General features: G+C 37.9%; 1 protein-coding gene across 2 annotated transcripts; it reads right to left on the reverse strand.

Moving 5' to 3' along the window:
* si:ch211-236l14.4 (SITS-binding protein) lies at nt 1–27,844 on the reverse strand. Of its 2 annotated transcripts, none has more exons than XM_058407497.1 (10): nt 26,562–27,844; nt 25,824–25,995; nt 15,974–16,181; nt 15,719–15,869; nt 5,122–5,316; nt 4,753–5,021; nt 4,399–4,535; nt 4,117–4,232; nt 2,286–2,465; nt 1–1,808 (listed from the first exon to the last, which is right to left on the reverse strand). In XM_058407497.1, the coding sequence occupies exons 1-10, from the start codon at nt 27,030–27,032 to the stop codon at nt 1,632–1,634; spliced, it is 2,076 nt and encodes a 691-aa protein (XP_058263480.1). In that variant the 5' UTR covers nt 27,033–27,844; the 3' UTR covers nt 1–1,631. The 2 variants fall into 2 exon arrangements, with proteins under 2 accessions (XP_058263480.1, XP_058263479.1); XM_058407496.1 differs by having other exon boundaries at nt 4,108–4,232; nt 26,562–27,843.
* Nucleotides 27,845–27,994: the final 150 nt, after the last annotated feature.

The following is a 27,994-nucleotide window of genomic DNA, read 5'->3' on the forward strand; positions in this document are numbered from 1 at the left end:
TTCTGTCTATTTCTATAGCATAAAAGTGTAAACTTTATTGTATACTGACATTTCTAGTTTTCTAATTCACAGATCAAATGCATGGCACAGTCAGAGATCTACTACATTGCTGTACTGATTTGTTTTGTGTGAGGCACTTCTGGCTCAAATTGAGTCGGAACTTGAAAGACATGAAATAACTAAAGCTTTTAGACAGACATTAGCAAAAACTACTTTATATCAGAATTATCAGAATATAGGTTCCATGAATACAGGAAGAAAAACATCACAGTTTGTCTTGCTTGAAAACTATGTGTTTATATATGAAAAAAAAAGAGATTAAGACATTTCAACACAGGGCTTCAATAAGACATTCTTTGATTGCATTTGATATCTTCGACCCAAGAGCCCTGCTGTTACAGTAAACATTGACTACTCTATCAGGATTAATTAAGATCGCAGAAGGCAATATGCCACACTGGTCAAGTTCTCTCTGTACTGGAACATCATTTGACAGTGATTCAGGTTTCATAAACTCATAAATACAGGTGCTGATGTCTCGCTTGCACTGAATTGTGAATATTGAGGAGACATAGCACCCTTAATGCAATGTCATTTTGCACTTTTCACACATTTTTCACTTCAAATTACATTATATTAAGTGCATCTGATTTGTGTTTTAATGAATATTAATGTCTATGGAAGGACAAGACAGCTTTTGTAATATCTATCAATTAGGTAATTTAAGAAATAATAAAGATTCTATTACCATCACCATTATATTCTCTTAATAATTCCACTTATTTTAGATTGAAAATGTTACGAATCACTTTAACGAAATAATAATAATTAAAAAAAAAGAAAAAAGGATTGATTGGACATTTACCAGTACTCTAGAATAAGACTTGCAGCTGTAAATAATGACGGTGGACCATTTTGTTGCATAGAAGGTGATCACCATTTCTTTGCGCTTTGCTCACAGTGGGTCAAATCACTGCACTATGCTACATATAGTTGCTCTGTGCATCATCCTCTTATGTGTTATGCTGGTTGAATTTTTTTCACATTTAACAAAGATAACAAAAAACTTGAGGTACATGTAGAATAACAAAATAGCCAACAGTCTGAGCGAAAAGCCTGCTCAGTGAAATTAAGAGACTTTTAACGACGTGTCCACTCTGGTGTCACCGCGAGGCTCCATCTTTACAGTTTATTCCTCGACAAGAAGTATCTTTTCACTGATTGTTTGGTCTTCTTTAAAGAAAAAAAAAATATGATTTTAAGTAAATTACGCGCTTGATGCTCAACTCCATGTTACGGCCGATGGAAGCAGATCAACTTTTTAAGGCTGTGAGTATTTATCAAATGTAAACCACAGTTCTACCAGAAACAAAATAGAAGTAGAAAACATTGAATTATCACAATTAAATCAAGCAGATAAATGAAACCAAATGATTTCAGAATATTAAAGATAATATAAATAACCTTCGTTTGTAAAGTGCAAATAGAAAATGATCTTGTACATGATCTCAAGACTGTGCCTTAGAACACAGAAAATGGTCTTTGTGGAAAGTGCAACTCGAGATCTGCACAACTGAAAAATAAAAAGTCAAAAATAGAAAATCGGCCTTGTGATAGTCAGACAGTTGGCCTCAAGACGTCTTTCGGATGAATACAGGCACCTCCTCAAGGCCAACGTGGTAACTTTGTAGGAGCGTCCCGCCATCAAATACTTTAGCGTTGTTGGTGTCTTGCCACTGAAAGTTACTCCCTGGCAGATAAATGTCTCTCTGCAACGCCCCTTTTTCTGTCACTGGTGCAACAAGTACCTGAAAAGCATTTGGCATTAGAAGTTGGTGGGATACTACTATACAACTATATTACTATGGGATATTGTATGAAATTTTATTTTATGACCCCCATTTCTTTGTTGTTAAGTAAATAAATAGATAGATAGATAGACAGACAGACAGACAGACAGACAGACAGATAGATAGATAGATAGATAGATAGATAGATAGATAGATAGATAGATAGATAGATAGATAGATAGATAGATAGATCTATCAATTTAATGACCAATCAATTTATCAATTTATCAATCAATCAATCAGTCAGGATGTTCTACATTGTAGCTGTCTACTTCACCGATTTTCAGCCACAGGTTTTTATCACAATTTCATGCATTTTAGTACCATTTTCTTATATTTGTTGGTTATGAATAACCAATAAGATTTTTTAAGCCATAAGACATCCAGTCAATGCATTTTTTATCATGGCTTTGTGCGTGTGTAGTGGAAACTCACCTCATCTCCAATGAGAAATTCATCATCAATAGTGAATGTGTCTGAATCATTAGGGCTGATCCACCACAGAGGGCGATAGATGGGATTTCCAGTTGCTTGCCACTCCTGTGCATATTTCTCGATCAGAGGCACTACAAACTCCTGGCGTTTAGTGATATAGAGTCTGGTTACATTAAGGACCTGTAAAAATTGGAGAAGACCAAACAATTAGCATCCCAAGACATGGCAAAAGATATTAACTTGTTTACACCAATCAGGAATCACCTTAAGCTGTGTGGATGTGAGCTGAAGCTTAGCTCTGACCAGACCTAAGTTTGATATTACAGGCAAGTCAAAGATGAAACCAATAAGCAAACTGTTGGTGGAATTTGTGTATGCTTTTTCATGGTTCTTATGATAGCAGTATGGAGTATCTAGTATCTAAATGACATTGTTAATGAATAGAGGAACCACAACGCATTTTCATGATTTTGCAAAATTCCAATGAATATGGCTGGTATTAATGGCAGGGGAAGTCTAAAAAATATGACTTATGATGGTAAAATGTCTCATAAATAATTCTTATTGATGCAGCTTCCCTATACATAAACAGTTTAACTATCAGAATGCCTAAAATGCTTAACATTATCAAGATTTATGCTCTTTTCTATTTTAGATGGAAAAAAGATGTGAATTCTTTCTCTTTAAGCTAACATCCCACCCATGACAGGAACCAAGTAAAAGCACATTTATTTAAAAGAAAATGCATTGTGAGAAAGTGTGATGACTCGAATCACTGCCTGAGTTCAACTTAATTTCAAATTGAGTAAACAGACCTGTGGTTACCATTTTGGTTATGTTTCTATTCAGGCTGAATATGGCCATTGATTTAACAGGTCTCTAATGGGTGCTAGACACACACACACACACACACACACACAAGTTAATGAGTCATCACACAGGGCAGAGAAAAATTCCAAAAATTAAAATCAGACTAAACGTTGTTCAATAATACTTTAACAAGTATGAATAGAACACAGTTTAATATGCAGCAAAACAACACGGGTCATAAAAGTATTGTCCACCTATGTTTTATTATCCCACAATCCCACAGAAATAAACAACATACTTGTTTTCTCATGACATTCAAAATGGAAACTGTTACTTGTCTCTGCATAATCTCTACATCTTTCAATTCATTGTCATTCCTGAGAGTTGCAGTGACTGTCATTATGGTCAAGACTGAGGGCCACAAATTTGAAAAGAAATTTAATGTGAACCAGATGGACCCTTAACCACAGGTAACGTTGGGGAAAGGCCAAGCAATTATTCCGCCAAATGCAAGAAAAATAGCAGCCTGTAGGATCCTCTACACTTGTCCGAAACTTGAACTGTTCTCCGCAGGCTCAAACATACCAATACCTGTGAGCAAAAACGCTGAAAAGAGAAGCGCAGATATTTTTCTAACCATGGTTAAGATGTGTTTCTCATAGTCTCACACAGAGAGAGTGAATATTATGTTCCTGCTTTATGTAAGGAGGAAGAAGCAAGAAAGAGGTGGACAAATCAGTATCCTTGGTACCTGAGGCAAGCAGATTCCATGTCTAGGTTATTCGTTTTTAAAATGTAGTTTTTAAAAGTCAACTTCAACCACTTTAGGAAAACCCAGCAGTTTTCATTTGCTAAGTAACTATGTGTAAACATAATTTATGGTCATATAACACAGTGATGCTGTAATTATAGAGCCAGTGAACTCTGCCTTCTGCTGCACAACACACATTTTCTGAGACACAATTTTCTGTTAGTAAAACAATGTTTATGTCATGTGAGTGAGGGAAGTCACCTTGTCTACCTTGTCAGATGCCCATGGAGGTGTCTGAAAACTGAGCACAGGAAGAAAGGCCACAATCTCCAGCCAGCGAATGAAGAGTTCATCGTCTGTGACCAGCTCATAGGATAAAGAGCCTCCTGTGGCCCAGAGGAATAAAACGCACATTTCAAATGCCATATTGCTATCAAGGTTACCCTATGAATGAGTTTTTTTTTACTGTATAGTATCTGGGTTCAACAGATAAAAAGAACGCAGAAGTAAAGGGGTTGGAAGTGATATTAACGATGTACAGAAGTCTATTACCTACTGCATCGGGAATGAAGAAATTGTAGCCCAACAGGCTGTAATGCAGCAGGGATGGAATGATACCCTTGAGGCCAGCATAGCTCCAGTCAGACTGCAGTGCACTCATACGGATGAACAAAGGCTTATGGCTGGACCTAAACCCAGACACCAAGGCAGAAAAGGATAACGTTAGCAACAACTCCTTGTAATGAGTGATGTTAATATTTGATTAGATTGGAAGAGGTTTAGCATGAGTGAAGTGAATCCTGGTTTTTTGGTTGTGAATAATCATTAATATGAACAAAAGAGAGGAACATTGATATTTTACAAATTCAAAGAAGCACTGTAGTTGAGGAATTATAGTTAACTAACCTTGTCCCTGCGCTAACAATAGTATTCCCCCCTATACTCTCAGCAAGGTCTGCCAGGAGCCTGATGTATTCATCTCCTTTGAGGAAAGGAGAAAGTCGCATAGTCTTCTCTTCAAATGGGTTTCCTTCCCCACCCTCTAACATCACATACTCCATGTCCAAACGACTGTGCAGGCTGCTCACTCTCTCCAAGAACCAGTTGGTGGCTTCTGGATTTGTGATGTTCAACTTGACGCAGTACTTTCCTCTCCACTGAGTTAATAACGGAACCTATTGAGGAACAAAGACAATGAGGGAGACAGACAATGGATATATGGCATCTATGGGTTTGTCCATGTATCATGGACATGCAGAACTGATAAACATGTACCAATTGAGCCTGTGGACCAGTAGGCAGGCTGAGCCAGTAATCCTGCATCTTGTCTTGTATGGAGGTCTGAAACTGCCGTGAGTCCACACTTAAATATGGGGACAGGGTTACGGAAATGTTCAGAAGCTTCACAAAAGGGAGGTCCCTGATCTGTCTCTTAGACGCCCTTCTCCTGCCATTGTGGTACTCATGGTCCTGAAGACAAGAAAGGATAAGGATAAAAATGTTTACATGGATTTTAAGGATAACATGGTTTGGGTTGTTAATAGATGCATGAAGGAATTCAATTAATTTCTGAGTACAATATCTTTATACCTAATGATATATTTGCATATTTGATTTTCTTTTTGTCTTCTTTGTCTGCTAACCAGAATTCAGCCTGTGGGTTTTCTCACATCACCCCACATTTACAAACACTCTTACAAACACTTTTTCATTATTTCACCTCAGACTAATGGTTAATAATCACAGAACCAATATCTAAGGTAATAATTGGCTACATTAAAAAAGATGAACTTTGTTACTGTGAAAAAACCTCAGGTTGGGCAACCATAGTTTTACTGATAGCTAACATAATTACCGCAGTAAAACCAAATAGTGTTTAACTGCCAATGTTACTTAAGGTACCATGAAAAAAACATGACTTATTACAGAAGAATCATGACAGTATCACGGGTTATAGTTTGATAGAGATAGTTATTTTCAAAGAAAAAAAAATTAAAGTAAACTACAGCGGACTTTTATACAGGTATAAAAATATCAATTTAAGCAAAGTAAAATGGTTCATACTGACCCTACAAATGGCTGCATTTTTTTTTTTCTCATTCAAGATTTTAAAGCTCTGGTTTCCGTCTAAGTCTGGGTGAGTATATGGGTTACTGCGTGAGCTTATAAAGTATTACAGGTTACTAGTGTTAGTGTAATGGTGACATGTGACACTATGCTTGGAATAGCAGCCTTACCTTCAGTTTACTAAGCACAGAACCAATGCTTTCTCCCTTTACAATGTTGAAAGATTCAGTATAACACCATATGTGTATTGCTTTTCTAGGTGCTAGTTATGTCAAAAGTACACATCACCTTGAAAATCATATTTTAAGATTTTGGGCATGAATACTTTAAAGCTATGGTTATCTAACCTACAATTTAAGGTAAAGATGTATGCTGTATGTACTACGGTCAGGTTTTCCTGGAGAAAGTCATGATCTATGCTGACCACAGGGAATGTCAAGATTGCTTTAACACATTCCCATTTCTCATGTAAAACTACCAGACTGAGCAAATCCAGGCTTAACATTTCTCCCAGACCATACAAAGATGTATATACTAAACATGCAAAACACCTCTTAAATCTTAAAAATAAATTCCAATTAAATCAAGAAGCATGCATGGTAGTACAAAATGTAATTCATATGGTTTATCCGGGTGTAAGAACTGTAGACAAATGTATTTATATATAGGCCATTTTATACAATTTCCCCATCCCCTTGAATATAATTATTTATTATTCGTTTGCTCATTTCTCCATTTCTTCCTGTCTTCAGTATTTCAATTTGAATTATATTTTAAAGAAATGGAAATAAATTATGGCCTGTCCTTTCTACCTTGAACCCAGATAACACACACACACTCACACACACACACAGACACACACACACACACACTACATGGGAAAAGTGTTTTAGCTAGATCAATTCTGCATCCATAATAATTTCTCTTTTTAAACAAAATTCACAAAATTTAAGTAAAAGAACATGGCTACATAGCCCCTACGGCACTGATTCCGGGTAATAATTCTAAAAGAAAACAGTTCTCCAATTATTATTATCCAGTCTACATGCAACAGTTTGTATGGAGATGATGAGGTAAAAAGGTTTTATTAAACCCCACATGCATTTGTTTTCAAAATACTAATTACTATTCCATTTTTGAGGCATATTTGTTCTTCCAACAAGCAGCTCACTCTCTTATACTTACTAGGCATGCGGTAAGAATACACCATGGAGAAATTTATCTTAGCCAGCCCATCTACTGCCACTAGACACTAAAGACAAAGACACTAGAAGAACATGCAGAGGAACCTCACATGAACAACTCAGGTAGAAATAACTCAGGTTTAAGCAAATCTACCCACTGTGCCTTCCCCTAACCTGCAAGAATACATCATTTAACTGGTTAAAATATATGTTGCATTTGTAGTATAAAAAAAAGTACAAATAATAAATGCTAATTAATTTAATTTTCATAACAAAAACAATATTTATTTTTTTACCAGTTAAATGATGTATTTTCTTGTAGTTTTATGCCAGCTACTTCTTTCTAAAAGTATCACTGCTGCCATTTCTCTGCTGGTGAAGCTATTAAAGTAATAGCTTTACCATCTGAAGTGATACTGCATCCCATCACTGACTACTGTGATTAATGCATCACTATGAAGCTGCCTGGTTCTTTCTTTTTTTAAATTTGCTTGAGATGTACAGTACTCTGTTTTGGATGCCCTAATTTGACCAAACCAGTGTCACCAACTGCAGATTTACTCATGCACACATAGACATCCAGGGCTATGTTTTTACCTGGTTGGCCTCATACATACATATACACATACATACATACATGGATAGATTCAGGTTCATCTCCTCAAAAATAATTTTGGAGCTCTGGTTCTCCTTATATAATAAATACCTGGGCTTGGTAACTAGATCCATTGGCTTCTCCTATTACTGCTCCTTACACACAACTTCTTTTCCTCCATCCACCCATCATGTCTCTCGAAGGTATAAGACTGCCTTTCTGACATCTCTTTCTGGATGAAGACCCATATTCTGAAACTCAACCCTAATAAAACAGAGCTGGAAGGATTTGCTGAACCTCACAAACAAAATCTCAGATCAAACTTCTCAAAACACGTGACATCTACTATATCCGGCATCACAGCTTCCAGATCCTACATATTTGTTCTTTGCAACTTCAGTAAAAGGACTATTCAAAACAATCATATAATCATATACAAGCTCTTGTTAATTCCTGATTGCATTTTACTTGGTATACTGTATCTACTCTGAGCATTTAAAATGTTTGCCGGTTTCCTGCTAATGTCTCTCATGTGACTCCGCTATCGAGGGTGACTCCTGACTAGACTGGCTTCCTGTTCCAGCAAGAATCAAATTCAAAACTCCTGTCCTTGCATGCCAGGAATCAATGGGCTATGGACCAAACTATATACAAACCCTGGTGCAAACCTATACTCATGCATGCCAGCTCAGATATTCAACCTTAGGGCTGACTGACATGTCCTTCTCTTAGATCTGAGCATGTTTGTATGAAAAAACCTCACTGCTTCAATGTCCTGGTACCTCTGCAGTTGAATAGGCTTCCTTCTTCGCATAGGTTAACCACATGCCTCTGTTCCTTCAACAAAGGATCAACTTCCTCCGTGAATATCATTAAGTTTTGATTGTTACTTTTACAACGTGGAAAATAATCTCTTTAATAGGACCCATTAATGGATTCACCATGACTCAAACTATAACTGGAGCACAGTGTCTGTGAAAATAAAAGAATAGAGTATGCTTAAAGTAATCATTCTGCCATGCTACAATCTATGGTGTGCTATGAAGGATCTGGGCAATAAAAAGAGAATACTGGCAAGCAAGTTTATAACCAGATTCATTCCAAGTCAAGCTCTTGGTTGTGCTTATGAATGTTATTTTAAGCTAACATGGAAACTAAAAAAGACTAATAAAACTTAGCACTAGAACAGTATCTTTCATGAAGTCTCATAAAACTATCAGACAATGAAAGGTTTTCCTCAGTTAAAACAAATTTGTTCAGATGAGGTTTCTCCTGAAAAAAAAAAAAATTCTAAATTTCACAAATAGGTTGCTGAGACTCAATCAATTCTCAATAACAAGTATTAAGCTCTAAGCTGCTTGATAAACAAGAATTACGTATTAAGCTCTCAATAACAAGTATTACGTTTGTTACTAAGCATAAACCTCTAGCTAGTTAAGTTCAGTCTAACTTGGGATCTTCAATCAAAATGCAAAATAAAAATCGAAGAAAATTACTGTAACAGTAGCCTGTAAATTATCTGACAAGCCACTGAATATTTCTACATGAAGTATATTACTCATAGAGAACATTCCCTTCTTGGGAAAGAGTAGGATCTTAGCTCTTTTCCTTTCATTTTTTTTTTCTATCTGGGGCATTCAGGAACATTGAAAGAAATCTAAGCCACAGCCAGCGACCTTTAGAAACCTTTACTTGTATAGGACTAGTAAATTTCAAAACTTCAATATCACATTTACCCAATAAATTTGGTGTTGAATTGTTGCTATTCTATCAAATTTTGTTTGAATTTAAATATATGCAATTGAATATAAAAGCCAGACTAATGTCTGACTAATTCATGTGTTTGGTTACAGTATTAATAAAAGCTTTAAAGAGTGCCAGTGGATGTGTCCATATTTGTAGAATAAAAAAATATCCAATTTTTGTCCTGTTTAATGTCACTATGACATTATATCCATAAAGAATAAGATGATTCACCATGTATAACTCTATATATACAAATAGAATATGATCAATATTAGTGTTTCTGTAAATTTCCTACAGCAGCTGTAGTGAAGCTGCATTAAAATGGCATGCATATTCACAGCCCTTCTCAGCATAGCAAACTCAGTGGAAACCATTTCCCCTCCTGTTGACATTTTGTTGAACCTGAGAAATGTCTCTCCATCTCAAGAGAACCAGTCCTGCACCTCACTGACCTCTGCTCAGGTTCCACAGATCCGCTTTAAAAAATAATGCCTTTCAAGTTTATAGACATTAACTAGCACCAAACTTGAAGTTTTTAATATCAGAGGCTTATACTCTGACACTCCATGATCCCAAGTCCTGGGCTGATTCCTCCAACTGTGAAAGCAGAATGCCTGTCATCAGGCACCCCCGCCTGTGGCACTGATTAGGTTCGGGGAACTTCATAAACTGACCACAGAGAATGTCAAGACTGCTTTCACACATTCCCATTTCTCATGTAAAACTACCAGAGTGACCAAATCCAGGCTTAACATTTCTCCCATACAAAGATGTATGTACTAAACATGCAAAACACCTCTTAAATCTTAAAAATAAATTCCTATTAAATCAAGAAGCAATGTCCATTGCACTGTAGTACAACATGTATTTCATATGGTTTATCTGAGTGTAACAACTGTAGACAAATTTATTTATATATAGGCCATTTTATAAAGTTTTCCATCCCCTTGAATATATCAATTTATTATACTTTTGTTCATTTCTTCATGTCTTCAGTAAATATACTTCAATTTGAATATATTTTAAAGAAATGGAAATAAATTGTGACCTGTCCTTCCTACCTTGAACCCAGATAACACACACACACACACACACAGACACACACACACACACACACACACACGAACAAATACATTTTCATCAAAGATGCCAGTTATTCTTCTGTTGTCTATACAGTGAGTTTAATCAGACAACTGAGAGATTGCCAACAATAAATGCTTTACATTTACAAGCTTTAACAAATTCTGATCAGATTAAAATGCCTGTTTTAACATTTTTATGCTAGAAAATCTTATGAAGACAAAGAAATTACCAGTGTAATGTCAACAATTAACAGAGTATAAATAGTGACCATGGTTGCCATTAACAAACTATTAATAAGAATGACTATATGTAACCAGGTGATATTTAGAGGGGGTCTGGATATTCACAATATTACTGATGTGTATATAGCTGCAGACAAATAAGAGAGCCCCTTTAAGAGTTGGTGGGTGACGTCATCGCGTGTACGTGCACATGCGCAATCGCGCAATTAAGAAGTTATAGAGTAAGCTACAGGTGGTCGCGGTTTCTTTTACGAGTTTATTCTAACACTATCCAGGGAGCTGGATGTTGACACAGGATTGTGTTGATTAGCGAGTGTGGCTAAGTTGATGCGCCACGCGTTTAGACGAGGCCTGGTAGCGCAGGGGTGATTATATTAGTGTACACCGTTAGGAACATCGGGAAAAGTGAGTAATGTTAACCATTATAATATTTTGGTGATGTAAGTGTATTGTGTGAGTGTCATTGTAATGTAACTATTAGTGCACTTCTAAGATGTTTTGTTTTCTTCCTAGAGTGCCACTACCCTATTGTTAGTATTGTTAGTGTTGGAATTATTGCTCTTTCTGTTTAATTATGGTAAGGAAACAAGGACAAATTTGTGTTTTCCTTCATTTATAATGGAGACATTTATTGTTTAGAACAGAAGTAATTCTGACGCTGTACTTTGGTTTATTTGTTTCCCTTTTTTCCCCTTTTCTGTTCAGTTAAATACAAATGAAATGTAGACTCTTAACCAATCACATGGAATAAATTGTGAACCCCATCAGATTTTTTTGTGGAACCTGTGTTTTATTTTCCTACGGCCACATTTTGGTACCAGGAGTGGGGTATTCCAACAGAGTTAGGAGAGTCAGTGTTGTTGTGTGTGTAATGTAAAGTGCAGTATATGATACGGTAGTGGTGAAGAGTGGACGGAAGATTCCTGGGGGCGGATCATCGTGAAGCATCACAGAGACAGCAAGATCTTATCAGCTGGATGGACTTTTCAACAACTGTTACATCAGACCAGTAGGTCTTTGAGCACTTATCAGTGTCAGATCTTTGTAAAAAAAAATAAATAAATAAAAAAATTAATTATTCGATTTCACCATGTTGTTGTTCGATTTCACCATGCCCCAGATGATGACCACAGTGTGGCTAATCTAACAGAACAAATTAGAGAGTTGCAGAGTAAACATGAACAAGCAATGGCGGCGATTTCTTCCCTGAATCAGACATCCTATGTGTATGTTCCTAGAGAAAGGCACATACTACCATATTGTGGTGATATAGAAAAAGATGGCAGGTCTGTTGATGATTTTATAGAGGAAGTCGAGCGGGTGCTGCGGGCTAGACATCAGTCTGTCCAAGATCAGTATGACTTTGTGATGTCTTTGTTACGGGGCCCAGCCTTAGAAGAGGTTCGCCTTCGTAGTGTTACTGATGCCGATTTGTTTGAGTACCTTAGGGAGGCTTTTAGGGACAAACGTAGCACATCTCAGCTCCTACACAGTTTCTATAGTAGAAAACAATTAGAGGGGGAAAGTATACAAGATTTCTCTCATGCCCTGTCACAAGCTCTCAACTGGATTGTAAAATGTTCCCCAGATTCTATCGCAAATGGGAGAGTAGCATTAAGGGATCAGTTTGTTGAAGGTGTCCATGATCCATCCCTCCGAAGGGAGCTTCAAAAGTTTGTGAGAGACCATCCTAGGTGTACAATGATGGATGTGAGAGATGAAGTCCAGCTTTGGGCTGCAGAAGAGTCCTCAGCTAGTTCAAAGACTAGCAAGTCACGCTATGGTAGTATGACACAGTGTTCAGCTCTCAGAGTCCAAGAAAAGAAACCTGTCACCTTGGAGGATGTTCTTGATGTGGTAGCCGAGCAGGGAAAGGCAATTAGTGAACTGACTCAAGTTGTGAAGCGTCTGTCTGTCAGAAATAGTGCAAGTTTGGAGGCCCCTAGGCCTAGGTCCCAACCAAAATTCACTGAAGATGGGCAACCAATATGTTTCAGATGTCAAGTTGCTGGACATGTGGCAAAGAATTGTCCACAAAGACAGAGCTCTAGAGCAGTGAAGCCTGTATCGTCTGACTCACAAGGAAACAAGAGTCCCCAGGTTGTTGGGAGTCGAGCGATTGAGGGTGGGCGGACAGACTCGAAAGATGCACTCCCAGCCTGTGACCAGTTGTTGCAACGTGCTGTTGGTACATGTCCTGTGGTAGAGCTTTCAATTGGTGGTATCACCACTAAAGGCCTTTTAGACACAGGTAGTCAGGTGAGCACAATAACTGAGCAGTTTTTTAGAGCGCATTTGTGTGGTACAGATGATGACATCCTCTCCACAGCTGGTTGGCTCAAACTCACAGCAGCCAACGGGCTTGACATACCCTACCTGGGTTACTTAGAGCTTGCAGTAGAGACAATGGGGATTAAAATGGGTGATTGTGGTTTTCTAGTGGTCAAAGATATCTCAAGCCCTGGAAACACAGTACCTTGCATTATAGGAATGAATATAATCAGTAGATGTAGACAACTTGCTCAAGCAGAGTTCGACACCACCTTAGGGTGTAATCACTGATATTTTCACAAAGTTCACTCAGGCCTTTCCTACACGAGATCAGAAAGCAGACACCACTGCCAAGGTGCTACTTAGGGAATGGTTCATGAGATATGGTGTCCCAGCACGGCTACATTCTGATCAAGGCCGTAACTTTGAGAGTGAAGTGGTGGCCGAACTTTGTAAGCTTTATGGGGTGAAAAAGAGCCGCACTACTCCATACCACCCTACTGGCAATGCTCAGTGTGAACGGTTCAATAGGACTCTGCATGACCTGTTGAGGACGTTGCCACCTGAAAAGAAACGCCATTGGCCAGAATACCTGCCAGAGTTGGTTTATGCATATAATGCCACACCTCATGCGACTACTGGATATTCGCCATATTATTTATTGTTTGGCACTGATCCTTACCTCCCAGTGGACGCCCTACTGGGGCAAGAGCAGGGTGTAGACCAGAAACATGACTGGCTGTTGGTCCACCAAAAGCGTCTGACTGATGCACATGTCAAGGCTAGGGAATACTCTGAACAGAAGGCTGCTGAGCGCATTTCCTTGCACAAGGATAAAGTCTATTGCCCGAAAATCGAGATCGGTGCACTGGTGTACCTGAGGAACCGGCCAGTAGGCCGTAAAAAAATCCAGGATGCCTGGGGACCAGTTATATATCGGGTAGTAGGGGTCCTGGACAACACCTACACAGTAGAGCCTTTAGAAGGAGGGCCTATAAAGAGGGTTAACCGAGTTGACATCAGGCCGTGTGTGAGTATTCCTACTCCTGCCCCCAGGAGAAGGAGTAAGGCGCAAGATGAGAAGTCAGAGTGTCCAGGTGAAGTAGAGTCTGAGGATTTAGATTCAGAGGTTGTGGTTCTGAGGAAGGAGGCCTCTCATGCACCTGCAGTAAGAGACCTAAGCCCCCAGTTGGTTGGTCGACAAAGTATTGCGCATGAGTCTGACGGGTTACTTAGTGTAGAATTGGGTGACTCTGACGGTGACAATGTTCCATCAGAGCCTGCTGAGGCTTTGAGGACTAAGGAGAGACTGGGGAAAGCCACTGGTGTGTTAACTCTTCCTGTCCCTGCACCACACAGACATAGTAAAAGACCTAATGCAGGACAGCATTCAAATGTGCACCATGAGCCAAGGTCAGTTGTAGATCGTAGTGCAATAAGTCCGGCAGCACTTACACAGATATTAGCTGATTTGAGTTCTGTTTTATTCCGGGAAGCGGTGAAAGAAGTTAAGAGTACTATGTTTGTAACTGAGTAATCGAGGACGCTTACCCTGATGCAGGGGAGAATGTAACCAGGTGATATTTAGAGGGGGTCTGGATATTCACAGTTTTCCTTCATTTATAATGGGAGTCATTTATTGTTTAGAACAGAAGTAATTCTGACGCTGTACTTTGGTTTATTTGTTTCCTTTTTTTTCCCCTTTTCTGTTCAGTTAAATACAAATGAAATGTAGACTCCTAACCAATCACATGGAATAAATTGTGAACCCCATCGGATTTTTTTGTGGAACCTGTGTTTTATTTTCCTACGGCCACAATAAATCATGAACTAATGTATATCTAGCAAGATAAATGCCCCATAATTGTTTTTAATCAACTATTGACCACACCAAGATCATAAACTATATTTTTTTGCTTTTATATAATAGTCGCCAAACTCTAAAGTGGAATCATCCTCATAAGGGAATTTAGAAGAAAGGTGTTTACCAAAGATTTACCCAAGTTTTTAAGTCATTTCCCCACTCTCCATAGCTGTTCTGCTAAATCCGTTCTGCTAATTATCTATCATCAGCCAACCCATCTTTGCAAATTACATGTGTATGTGGATTGATATAAAGGGAGAATAATCTGGAGTCTAAAAGGGAACTTTGCAGAACAATACTGCACTTTTGAATCATTTTATGCTTATAGGCTGGTGAGCTGGAAAGAAACTTTCCTTTGACTCTGACTGTGTTTTCAAACCTGTCCATTAAAGTGCCAAATGGTGCACTTTAGCAGAGGTCTAATAGCACCAAAGTAGGGAAATATTCATCATCCGAGACAAGCAAAAGCCAGCACCGAGTTTGTACTATGACAGCAGAAAAGCATCATGCTTTTCATTCCTACAGAATAACAGAACAATTGGGCAACAATTAGAAGGGTCAAGATGTGGTTTCTTATGGAGTGGCTTGAAAGTGGCAATAAATTTTATGATTGTTTTGCTATAACACAGGAAACTTAGGGAGAAAAAAATAAAATAAGGGCAGTTAAAGTGCAAGGCTGCATCAAGCTGTTTGTATTTTTATTTTTATTGGTGTTGGTTGTGTGTTAATTTGTTGTTAAATATATCTTTTTTATTCAGGGTTATCTAAAAATGGTTCACAGAAACTCCTGTCATTCTAGCAGAATAAAAGAACAACAAACCATGTTGGAGAGGAGAGATGTGGAATGTTCATCCAGGCTGATGACCCCTTCCCCTAGGTGGTGCCTCTTCAGCCGATTAGAGAAGGTTCTCAGCTCCCTTTCAATCTTTGCGCCTGAGTCCACACTTGCTGGAAGTTTCCAGAAAGGCATCCTTGACAATACATGAAGGAGAGTGCAATATAAGTTTAGATGCTGCTGTCTTGTAATGAATCAAGGAAATGTATGTAAGCATTTCACTTTGTGAAGAATCCATACCGTAAGACATTCATGCTGGGCAGTTCTCGATAGTGCGTGGAGAGCTGTTGTATTGACTCTTGGTAAACGGCTTTGACGTTCTCTCCCACACAGACAGTGTACTGCAGGGGCAGTCGTGCCAAACTGGGAGTCGTCTGAAGACAGAACTGCCGCCTGCTTTCTACCCCGACATGCAGCGGGATGTGTGGGGCCACCAGTACTGCCACACCTGCAAAAGACCAAAGATCCCAAATCCCTTGTAAATGTGCAATACTGATCATACCCTAATTTTCATTTTAAAATAGCATAGATTGATGATTGAACAGGATTCTAACAGATTCTACGGGGGCAGTCTATAAGTGACAATCATCCTAGAGGAAGTCCCATCTACGCATTAGGGGTGTAACACAATTATATTATCTGTATCTGTATTCAGATAAAGTGGGTGGAGCTTAAACTGGAAAGGTTTTTGCCCCCTTAACATTAAATATAAGGCCCAGGAAAGGAAAGGCAACATTTTGGTATACTTGGAGGTCATTCAAAGTGCTTTAGCAGAAAAAGGTTTTGAGCAAATGCTCTATCAGCATGGTCTGTGAATTCTGGCTCCAACATCTCCCAAAATATCTAAACAAATTTATACAATGTGACCCAGACAAGGCAGTTACTAACGATGAATACTGTTCTTTGCTTGTCCTGCAAGCTTCATATCATACCTGCATAAAAGTAAAAACCTCCCATTCCCTACACCACATCCCATTTGTAATGTATAACTCTGGTCTTAACCAGATGCCCTGTGAACCTTTCTGACAAACATTCTAAACAACAACAAAAAATAGAGCAGGTCCTATTCATATCTGTATTTAGATCACATCATCTGCTGCTTCTAAATCCAAATGTGTTCATAGTTGGTTACATCCTTACTGAGCATATATTATATACGAAAGCCACCACATATCTTTATACCATATTAAATACCGCTGCCATAAATCAACCTGTCGACTCACATGGTTATGAGGTTCTAACTCAGCTATGTTAGGACAGAGACCCTGAATCTGTGTCAGCACATCTCCTGCTAATTAAAGGTGCCACAAACACCTTTGATACCTCTGTATGGCACTGTCAGTTGTCATGGACAGAAATGAGCGTATTATGCTGAGATGGAAGGAGCGCCACAACATGAGGTATGACTTTTAAAAACATTCAAACCCCATTTCAGCCATTAAATTGTGTGAAATTGTGCCTGATTTCAAACACAAGTATGGTCCAGTTTCAGACACCTGTGTTTTGTGAATGCTCACTATATTTTTTAGCTGGTTAATTCTTTCTTTGAGGCTAAAAAACATCTTTATCTTTACAACCCCCTAAGATCGCTTCAAGCGGACAGATGTTGTTGGTAAAAGAAAATCACAAAAGGCTGAACTTCCAAGTCCAGACATCACTGCGGGAAGTGTTTTATAAGTACAGCAAGGAGTAGTGTGAATTTGGACAGTAAGTGCACGGACAGTAAAAGAAGGTTAAACTCCTTGCCAAGTGTGTGGTATGCTTGGAGCAAAAAAAAATGTTTTTACAATTATTTACTACTCTTTATACTCTGGCAAATGATAGAAAAATACCAAAAATTCCTATTGACTGTAGAAAATTATCTACATGCCACATGCACACACACACACAAGCACTGTGACCATATGCATTATATTTCTGCCTGTATTATGATCAACATTTTTGTTATTAAAAATAGCTTTTAACTGCTAAACAATAATAAATCTTTTACATTTAGGGTCTATGATTAATAATTACACATAAAAGGCAAATCCACACATTTAGAAGTAACATGGACATAATCAACATTTTGAAAAGAAAAAGGTTTAAGTAAGACAAACACAGTTTGTTAAAAAATTCTTCACTTAACAAACACTGTAAAGTGAAGGAGCTAAGTAATTGTGACTAGCCAAGTATTGCACAGTATAGTTCAAATTCATAAAATTATATAGTTTCAATGTACTTAAATAAAGCAGCAGGAAAATAAATCCAAAGCTTTTCTGTTTTAGTCTTTTTAGACCTCTACAATAACTATAAAATAACAAAATGTTTTTAAACGATTTTTAAAAGTAATTAAAGTAATTTTGATTGTATGTGTAATTATTCAACCATTTTAAGAAATATTTCTGGTCAGCTTTTTTCTATTGGCTCTATGTCTAAAGCATTTGAACACACAGTGTTTCCATATTCTGCTCTATTCATATTTATAAAAAGTTCCATCACTTCTGTTCATCTTAAACGGTTTGTCTGGGTCACATGATTAGAAGAGCGGTTCCAGGTCAGTGATGTTGGGACAAGCTCTCTGAAATTGGATCAGCACATTACTGCTGGTTAAAGATGGCACCAGCAGTCCCTCTATGTGGCTACATGTATTTTTTATTTATTGTTCTCACCCAGTTGCTATTTTCATGGCCAGAAATGGACATGCTATGCTAAAACTGGTAGAGCTGTGTAGCAGGGGTGTGGTAAATATATTAAACCAATTTTGATCCAAAATCAATGCAAATTTTTTTTACAATTTTTCAAGTCCTCTGTTTGCCCAAAAGCCTGTATTTTTTTCTACAACGCAGTATTGTTGATGTTCCCTATTTTACACCTTAAATAAACAGCCTACTTCACATAGAGACTAAATACAATCTAAATATAACTGTCTGCATTATTAGAAAACTAACTAAATATAACTGACTGTATTTTTAGAAACTAACATTAACATATTAGAACAAACAAATGTGACTGTGAATCAGAGGTGATGAAAGATATTGGCTAGACAGATAATTAGTGAAGAGAGTAATTAAAAAATCATGGCCAAATTTCTTACTTAACTGAAATGTACTGAGCTGAAATACATGCTGCAGGCTCACACATGTAAGTGAATCCCTTAAAATGTGCACAAGATGCACTTTTCGTAAGCCATCCCGTTCATTCTATCCATCCCTCCAACCATTTTCTATAACATAGGAAACCTGAAGCCTATTCAAAAGGAATATTGGTACAGAATTGATATAGAAGTATAATTGTCACAAGAAAAAATGCTCTTATGATGCACCACTAATAAGAGGAGTTGAATCTCACAGCAGCACACCTAGTCACATGTCTTATATATATATATGTGTTGCTGTATTAATGAAATAACTTCAAACCCTTTAAGTCTAATGTCCATTAATAAAAACTTTACGCTATTATCATGAAAATATATCTAATCCGGTGTGTTGCTCAAAGCTTTTTTACTCTTAAAAGTAGACACAGCCAAGCAAACTGGTTTGTTTAACTCGATCTTCTGATTCGTTGATATATTCTACCATGTAATCTATTCTGCTTTGTCAGCAATACAAATGTAGAAATGAAATTCTATCATTTAAAAATACACATTTTAGCTTTTACTTTCAGACACGATATACTAAAAAAACACAGTACTGATGGAAACATCAGATGTTTGAGGATCCCCATGGTGATATCTTTTTTTTTTTTTTTTGTACCTTTCAGTCCACTCATTCTAAATTTTATTTTATCTTGTGACCCTCAGGACAAATTAAGATTAAGTCTCTAAAATACGGAAACTTAATCAACCATATAAAGTTTCATTGCTGGTTATGTGTTATTTAGTCATCTAATATTAGGCCACTTTTACTAAGAAATTTTGACTTTTTGAGTTTTTAATGAGTTCTTAATCCTTACCTAAAGTTTAACTTCACATATTTATAAACATAAATTTGATCTAAAGAGAGTGGTTTTTAGCAAAGCAACCTTAAGTCTAGCTTGAGACATTTCGTTTCGGGTGGTGCAGCTCAGCACCCATGTGAAATGATGAGATGATGTGAACCAGATAATTGTGTCCGCAGATGTGACTGCCCTCCCAGGAATTCCCGCTGCCTCTCAGATTTCTCCACCATGTCAGTACCCCCTTATGCAGGCACACACACACACACACACACACACTCAGAGAGAGAGAGAGTCCGTCCAAAAATCTTTAGCTCCTTTAGTTTTTGTTCTCAGTTTTAGTTGTAAAAAAAGAATTAAAAATAAATAAAATAGCTCCCAATGCAATTCTAATAACATGTGGTCCTCACAAATTCCTAAAAACGCATGATCCCAGCCCTTCCCCATTACATACCCATATACACACCCACAGACACACACCTACACACAGACACAGCTGATCATCTCATACACAACTCAATACTCAATACTGTAAATATCTACACTCACGTCAGGAGTCTCCTTATTTAAAGCAGTATTATCTGTCATGCAACACTAGAAAAATATATACCAAAAAGTAGACCTTGTTTAATCATAAAAGAAGCTGTAAGCTGTAACAGCACATGCACTGTATCCAAATAGAGTTCATGATATTATGATATTATTTACATAAGCAGTTGCTTTTATTTATTTCCTCAACGTGTTAGAAAACCTATTCTGGGTTATCAGAAATTCTCAGAGTGGATCCTGGAACCCACGGGGTCCATGAAGAATAACCTTTTAATTTAGTTACAGTGGTGGAAAAGTCCCATCATGTCCGATCGTTATCATTGTTATTATATTTAATAGTGAGTTGTTACAGTTCTTAGTCTATTTGTACTAATCATTGTTTATTAATCATTGTATTTACTCTTGCTTATCTTAATAGCTAACAATAAAAATAACAAACATATTAAAGATTAAAATTGAAGAATAGGAAGAAAATTTTCCTTTAATAAATAGATAGAAATTACACTGTAATATTATTACTGTATAAGTTAAAATAATGCTCATGAATTAATCTGTACTGAGGGGGTCTGGAATTTATTTTACAAAATGTTTGAGAACGTCTTTCTCTACATAACTGAATCCCTAAAATGATGAAGGCATTATTATAGAGAGTCTATGCTTGTCTGGATAATTTTCCTCAGGTAGAAAGTCTACGTTGTGGCAAGATCAAGTACGCTAATAAGATTAAGTAGACTAACAGACGTCTCACTCTCACACTAGTCTCACTCTTTCTTTTTGTTGATTAGAATTTTTAAAACTGAGAAACAAGAACAAATGGCATTTACAGGTTGGAAACGATAAATACAAGCTATTAGAGAATGTTTGAAATCCCTCAAATACCCAGTGAGTTTGCCAGATGCTTTTTTAAATAGCAAACTTAACTTCGTATACTTCAGATTGAAACGAAAAAAAAAAAAAAATGGGACGGAGATCAAGTGGAAAACTTAGAGCTGCAGAATGTACATGTGTGAAGTTGTGTAGACCTGCGTATGGTTCTATTTTTGGTATCAATTGCACACTAAGTCTCTCTCTTATATTTTTTTTATTTTTTAACTAGGAGCCTTCAAAAGCTCTGAGGCGCTTTCTCAAGGTGCGTGCAACATACAGGAATTTGCACAGGAGGGAATCAATAACTGTCATTTGGGGAAATTTAAGAGACTTTTAGTCTGAGTTATGACCAAGGTGGGTTCTTAAGTGAGCAGCGTCTTATTTTTAGAACAATTCTCTACAGTAAATACTACCAGCTTTCCTGAAATATTTTCCACTAGAACTTTATGGCTAAGATGAATGCCTAATGGTGTTGTCCTTTCTCTTTTCCCTAAAAGACTTCCAGAGTCCTCCGAAAGACATAATAGCAATTTATTACTATTTATGAAATGATTAATTAACCAAATGCTTTATGTTGTAGGTCCATTAGGTAGGCACTTCAAACAAACTGAGACCATAAAGACTTAAGGGATTTTAAAACTATTTGTCTTCCATGTCCTGCACTGTGTGAGGTCAGAAGTACACCCCTGTGGATCCGGTATGGGCTGTGAAGATGAGACGGTGAATTAAAGAACGATGTAGGCAGACATCCTGCTGTCTGCCACATGGGCTCAGCCTCCACACCTGCCATATACACACACTTATTTACGACTCAAGTGCATGCACAGGAGTGCTGAAGGTGTGATTTGTGGAGGCTAAATATGCCTGGAAGCTTTGCGAGGGCTCAGTGAACTATGAAAATGATATTCAGTTATAAAATATATCATAGTATCTGTTTGTGATTCAAAAAGTGTAGACAGAGTCGAAGAGAAAGAAATGGAAAAGCAATACGAATATAAATGTGTTGATGGTTCTCTGAGAATAGCTTGATTTAAAAGTATTGCTGTGTTGTGTAAATAGTAAACAAGAAACAAGAATCAATTACGGTTCAATTATTTTCACATTCAGTCAGAGCTTTCCTACAAATAAGTAGTAAGTAAATATCAAGGCAGCTGAGAGTGTAGTAGAGTGGATACTGACTGGGTACTTAAAGGGACAACAATATTTGGCCTTATGTCCTCATGTCTTTACATCAGTTCTAGATAATTATTTGTCTTTAGTAAGCATTTAATCCTGGTCAGATCTCAAACAAGTCCAGGAAACATTGAGCATGAGGTGAGAATATAGCTTGGATGTGACGACAGTTGAAAAATATTTATGTCGTTTTTGCTTACATTAGAAATACAATTAAAAACAAACCTCATACCATGAGCATTCAGCAAAAAATCTAAAGCTACCGACAGGTGACAAATGAAAAATAAAACCATGGCTCTCTTACACAGAGGGAGGCATTTTCATGTGCCCCCTTAGAGCAGAGTTACTGCAAATTAATAACAGTTCTACTACCGGGATAAATTCTCTTTATCCTATAATGAAACATTTTTTATGGTCTCATCCAGGATAACTCCACCCCTGACCCAACTAAACACCTAAAGAACTTTTTGGTCCATCACCATTATTAAGCATCACCTGAGGGAATATCTTCTAGAAGAATGATGTTCATGTCTCCAGTGTAGTTCCAGAGACTTTTAGAAAGAAAAAAATCTATGCCAAGCTGTTCTGGTGGCTGACGGTGGCCAGAAGTTGTTTTTCCTTTTGTATGTCATCCTTCTGTAAATCAACCCTTATGACATGGACATCAATTCTACTTGTTTTTCCATAAGTCTTCTTTAGAGTTTCACAAAAGGTTTCTATCAAGATTATGACATTAGTAAGAAGTACTATTTGCTACAGAACCAATCCTGTAGACATGTGCACAAATCTGTACTTGGCCATAGAGGATTATTTGATCTAAAATCCCTTCCCTAGGCTTGAGAAAGCGCATTTAGGCACAGCCAGCGAGACAGTCTGATTTCTTTTCATGGAGCCTGGCTGGTTTAGTGGCAGGTGCACTACTTAGTGGACCCTGCACACCATCATTCATACACACTAGCCATGATAACAAACTTCAGTTATCTCATCCAAGTCTAATCTGCTGTGATAAATTGAGGAAACTTCAAAGTATGCCAAAGAATTCATCTTATTTAAGAAAGGCTTCTTTGTGAGACTCACATATCTTTTATTAAATGAAAATGGAAAATAATAAGATACTAATGTTTGATGGAGAACAAAAGGTTACTGTGGTTACCAAACGTAAATAGAAACAGATAAAGACAGATGAAACAAAATATGACATTGCTGTTATTACCATCCAAATCAGTGAAACCTGCATTAAAGGCACTATACCTCGGGACAGAATTATGCTTACATTATGGCATCTTATGATAGTACAATAGAATCATTCAAATAAATAAATAGATAAATAAATAAAAACCTGCCATTTAGAAGTAAACATACTTTCGATAAAGTCGCTCTAGAGCAAGGAAGCTCTAGGAAGCAGATTAATACCAACAGAAACAAACTGAAATAGATTCATATTCAGCCTTAGGTTCACATATGTGTGCATCTTACCAAATTAATATTGTTGGGTGTGTAAAGAAAATGTGTCAAATGTTTATCATCCATTCATCTGCTCAACAGAAACAGAGTATGCATATAAAGTAAATAACTGTAAAGTGAAAACGTAATTAGGCAAAAGGTGGGTTACAATGTCACACATTTTCACGGCACAAAATTGATTGGAGGCTGAAATTAAATAATAATCATTTAAATAAAAAAATTAAATAATTTCTTTTTATTTTTGCTCTAAACATCATTCTGCATTTAACTTAAAAATACACATAAGTACTTATTGTCCATTTTGTACGAAGCAGACAGTAACTGTAGCACTTTTTTTTAATAAATAGTCCTTCAGAGAATAATGAGTTCATTAGTTTAATCAGAAGAATGCGAACAAAGATGTAAAGTTGACTGAAGTAAGAGAAATGTCAGAGCAAGTAACCCCCATCCTGTCATGAAGATGAAAAATGAGAATCAATTAATCACAGGCGCAGTGAAGATAACGCAACGATAAACACTTGGTGAGCCAAAATCAACCACTCGCTTCATTAATATGAAGCACGGATCAGCTGATAGTCTTATTTAAGACATTATCTCATGGAAAAACGTGATAAAGGTGAACCTGTTCCAGAGTAATCACTTTCTCTGTCAAATATGGCTGCATGGTCATGTGTGTCTGCCAAGGGAACCGTTTCAACTGACTTTAAATCTACAACATTAAAACAACTGACTGCACCAAACACTAATCTGAAACACTGAAGCACTTCTGAAACGTTTTCTCCAGGGCCAGAAAGTGAAATGTTCTTGACTGGTTAAATCAATCAACCAGCAGGAAGCATGGAAAACATGAGTTTCACTTATTGAAGACATGACAAAAACAAAAAAATAGAAATAAAAAGTTGATACAAGCATGATAAAGGTTGCATGACACAACAGCGACAGTGCAGCGACGCATGGACAGTCAAACAGTCATTGATTTATAACTGACCCAAGCACTAAACACAAGAGTTATATTTAAGATTATGTTAAACTGTTCACTTTCTACTGGTCGTCTGAAATAACAGTAATTTCTGACAGTAATTTAAGTCAGATATAGACGGACATAACCTCAAATTAAAGCTGACAATTTCCACTTTAACCTGATAGTTATCTTCATTTCAAATCCAACATGCTAGAGTACACAGCCATAATAACTAGAATAGACTGCAGTGCATACACATCTATTGTCTGTGTGCGGGTTTTGTTTGGGTTTTTTTTCTGCCACTGCTCTGGCTACCGGCTCAACCTTTTTTCTGTTTTAAAGTGGGTCAATTAAAGAGGCTTTTAGGCAGCTTACTAATCCAGCATGTTCTTTAGCATGTTGGAATTAAAATCAGGCGACCCTTTCAGCTTGTAACACTGTTACATGAAGTTAGAAACCCTTAATCATAATAGACTGTTGGTGGTATCACATGATATTAATGATGTCCTTTAGTTAATGTTGTGCCCTTTGTTGTAATCAAATTCTCTTCAGCTGCGTCGAACACAATTATCGTGCTCAACTTTTAGCTGCTGATGTTTATCACACTTGGACACACACAGGCACATAAACGGATAGAAACGCGCAAGAAAACATACGTATAATGTTGTGGTGTGTGTGAGTGTGAAAGAGGGAAAGAATGTTGTGTGTGCATTACATTTGGACTTCAGCTGCTCTGCCATACATGCCTTTCATAGTCGGCTTAGTAGTCTGGAGTCCCGTGGGTCTCTGCAATAGCCCTTCAATGAATAACATTAACCATTTGCATCTATCTGCATGGCATCTGTCCGCACAATCGAGCTCACACCCGAAAATAAGCGCACAAGCTATTATAATCACTGTGATTCTAGCCTTGTATCTCTTTTTATAGCATCAAAAGATAACTGTTAAGGAATTCTGACAAGACTCTAAGAACACTAATGCCTGCTAATTTTCTACATAATAATCAGAACTGGACCTTGAAAATTGAGTTATAAGACTGTGTGTATCATTTACTTATTCACTACAGGACACACTCAAGGAATGGAGATAGAGTGTGGAATGGATGTGCAATACAAACAGGATTGATGCTGATGAGGTCCCCCCCCCTTCATCATTTCTCACCTGATGATCCCAGGAAGTAGCGCTCGAGGACTGAACCGAAGCCAGAGGGGTTGTCCCTCAGGTCACTGACAGTGAAGGGCTGCATTGAAATATCCACATCATTTATTGGCCATCGCAGTGCTTGGACACTGGCCCCACCATACCATGATACATTATCCATGGAGAAGCAGTCCTGGGAAAGAGAGATATAAAGGCAGAGTAAGAAACAAAGACAAAGTTAAAAACCTAAGATCAGTTGGTGGATTTTTGTAAAAGGTGGCATTAATAATTAGAGGTATAAACATTTAGATTTTTTGATCTCCAGGCTTCTGTGTAGTTCAAGCCTGGGCACATGACAGGGTATTATGCGGGCAGGGAATGTACAAACGGAAGGGATTAAGCTCTGAAAATCTTTGAACCGCTTTAGGATTTAGTTGTTGCATGACAAAGATAAATCTGGATCCTCTGTCGCTGTGAATTCCAAATTGTGATCTAAACAATGCTTTGTTTGTCTGTTTGTTTGTTTTTTAAAAACATGAATGAATTAATATGTATAATAATTATTGCCAGTGTCACTAATGTCACTGTTTTTATTGGTCTATAGATGGGGAGTCTGTGCTGCTTGTGTCTGGTCAAATAAAAGGTAGATTAAATTTATAATCAATTCCGCTATATCAGAGGTTTTTGGCTATAAGATTATTTGTCAGTTGAAGATGATGTGTTTTATGCAATAATGTGCAACACGCACGCCGTTTCTACCTTGAGCTCCACATGGCAGTGCACCGGGGTCCAGGTCACGGTGTAGCACTCTGTTCCGGCCTCGTCGCCGGCGTCCAGAGAAATCCTCACATCGGCCACCGAGTCCCACGTGTAGCAGAACTCGGTCTTGTTAAGCCAACAAAGATTGCGCACGAAAGGCACATCAGCCTCAGCGCCGCCCGCGTGTCCCAGGTCGATCTGCACGAACGTCTTGTCCTCAGTGAGCGTCTGCAACACAAGCGAATGCGCCCTGCGCTCCCACACCAGCCCGCTGAAACTGCCCTTCAGGATCCAGTTCTTGTTGGGCTGGTCCACCACTTGCCAGTAAATGATGCCAATGGTCATCACAAAGAACACGGCCACGCCGAGACACGCCACTGCCCCCTTCCACGTCTCGTTCATCTCCTTGTGCCCTGTGTCCCACGTTACCTCCGGGATAGGGCTCGGGTTCCTGGTTCGCGCGTGCGGCATTTCGGTCGCTCTCGGGTGGATAAACAAACCTAATCAGTCGTGGAGTCTTGGAGAAATCCTCACACGCCTCATCGTGTCACAGAAAAAAAGCGTGCCGTCTCAGTGTGCTCTGGATATCGTCCCTGGTTGCGTATTAGTCACACCATGGAAAATCGGTTTCCAAAGCGCGCGTAAGGAAAAAAAGAGACCCTGACTTACAGAATTGCTCTTAGCAGTAGTCTTACTGACAGGACTGATCACACAAGAGTGAGCAGTCTGTGCTTTTGGAAGCAGAGTCTGAGAGCAGCTCCTTAGCCGCGTTATTTGCTTGCCCAGCACTTTTCGCTCCGGAGTCTGACGTAACCGCCAAGCTCTTCTTCAGATTCAGAAAGGTGGAGAAGAGAGAGGGGGATGAGGGTGCCGAGAGAGTTGGAAGCTTCATATTCCCAGTTGACAGCACTGGGGAGCAGAAATGACTGTCCCATGCAGGAAGCCCACATTGCGCTCTCTCCAAAACGCATTTGGTTAAGGCGCGCGTGGCTCTTTCCCATACATCTTTTTTACACGTTTATTAATTAAACTACTTTCTAATATTAGAAAGCTTGTCACTCTGGACTCTAAGTGACTGTAGGCATGTTGTGGGTTCACTGATGGATCCTCCAGATGCTTTTTTCTGCGCGACGACTGTTTTAACCTTGGCACTTTTAATGTGGACTTTTTTTGTAACTCTGCACAATGGAATTCCAGCACCAATCAACTACTTTAACGTGTTTCATTAAAGCCGGTTGATACTTTAATGGATTTATATGCACAATATGGCTCTATAAAGCATAGTAAAACTAGTTTCCTGCAGAATTAACTATAGATTAAAGTCTAGAAAGGGAAAAGTCTGGGTTAATGGAATAGTTTCCGAGTAGGCTTGTTTTGTTTATGGAAATACACAGATGGAGTTGGAAGACTCTCTTAAACAACGCACCAAACCA

Source organism: Hemibagrus wyckioides, linkage group LG14 (genome assembly GCF_019097595.1).
Source record: "Hemibagrus wyckioides isolate EC202008001 linkage group LG14, SWU_Hwy_1.0, whole genome shotgun sequence".
NCBI classification, from domain to species: Eukaryota; Metazoa; Chordata; class Actinopteri; order Siluriformes; family Bagridae; genus Hemibagrus; species Hemibagrus wyckioides.

Excerpts from the sequence above, each read along its gene's own strand:
- si:ch211-236l14.4 (XM_058407496.1), bottom strand. The coding sequence starts at position 27,032 with ATGCCGCACGCGCGAACCAGGAACCCGAGCCCTATCCCGGAGGTAACG. Across the intron at positions 15,870-15,973 it reads CCCAGCATGAATGTCTTACG|GATGCCTTTCTGGAAACTTC; the intron begins GTATGGATTCTT and ends TGTATTGTCAAG. Across the intron at positions 2,466-4,107 it reads CATCTGACAAGGTAGACAAG|GTCCTTAATGTAACCAGACT; the intron begins GTGACTTCCCTC and ends CAATTTTTACAG.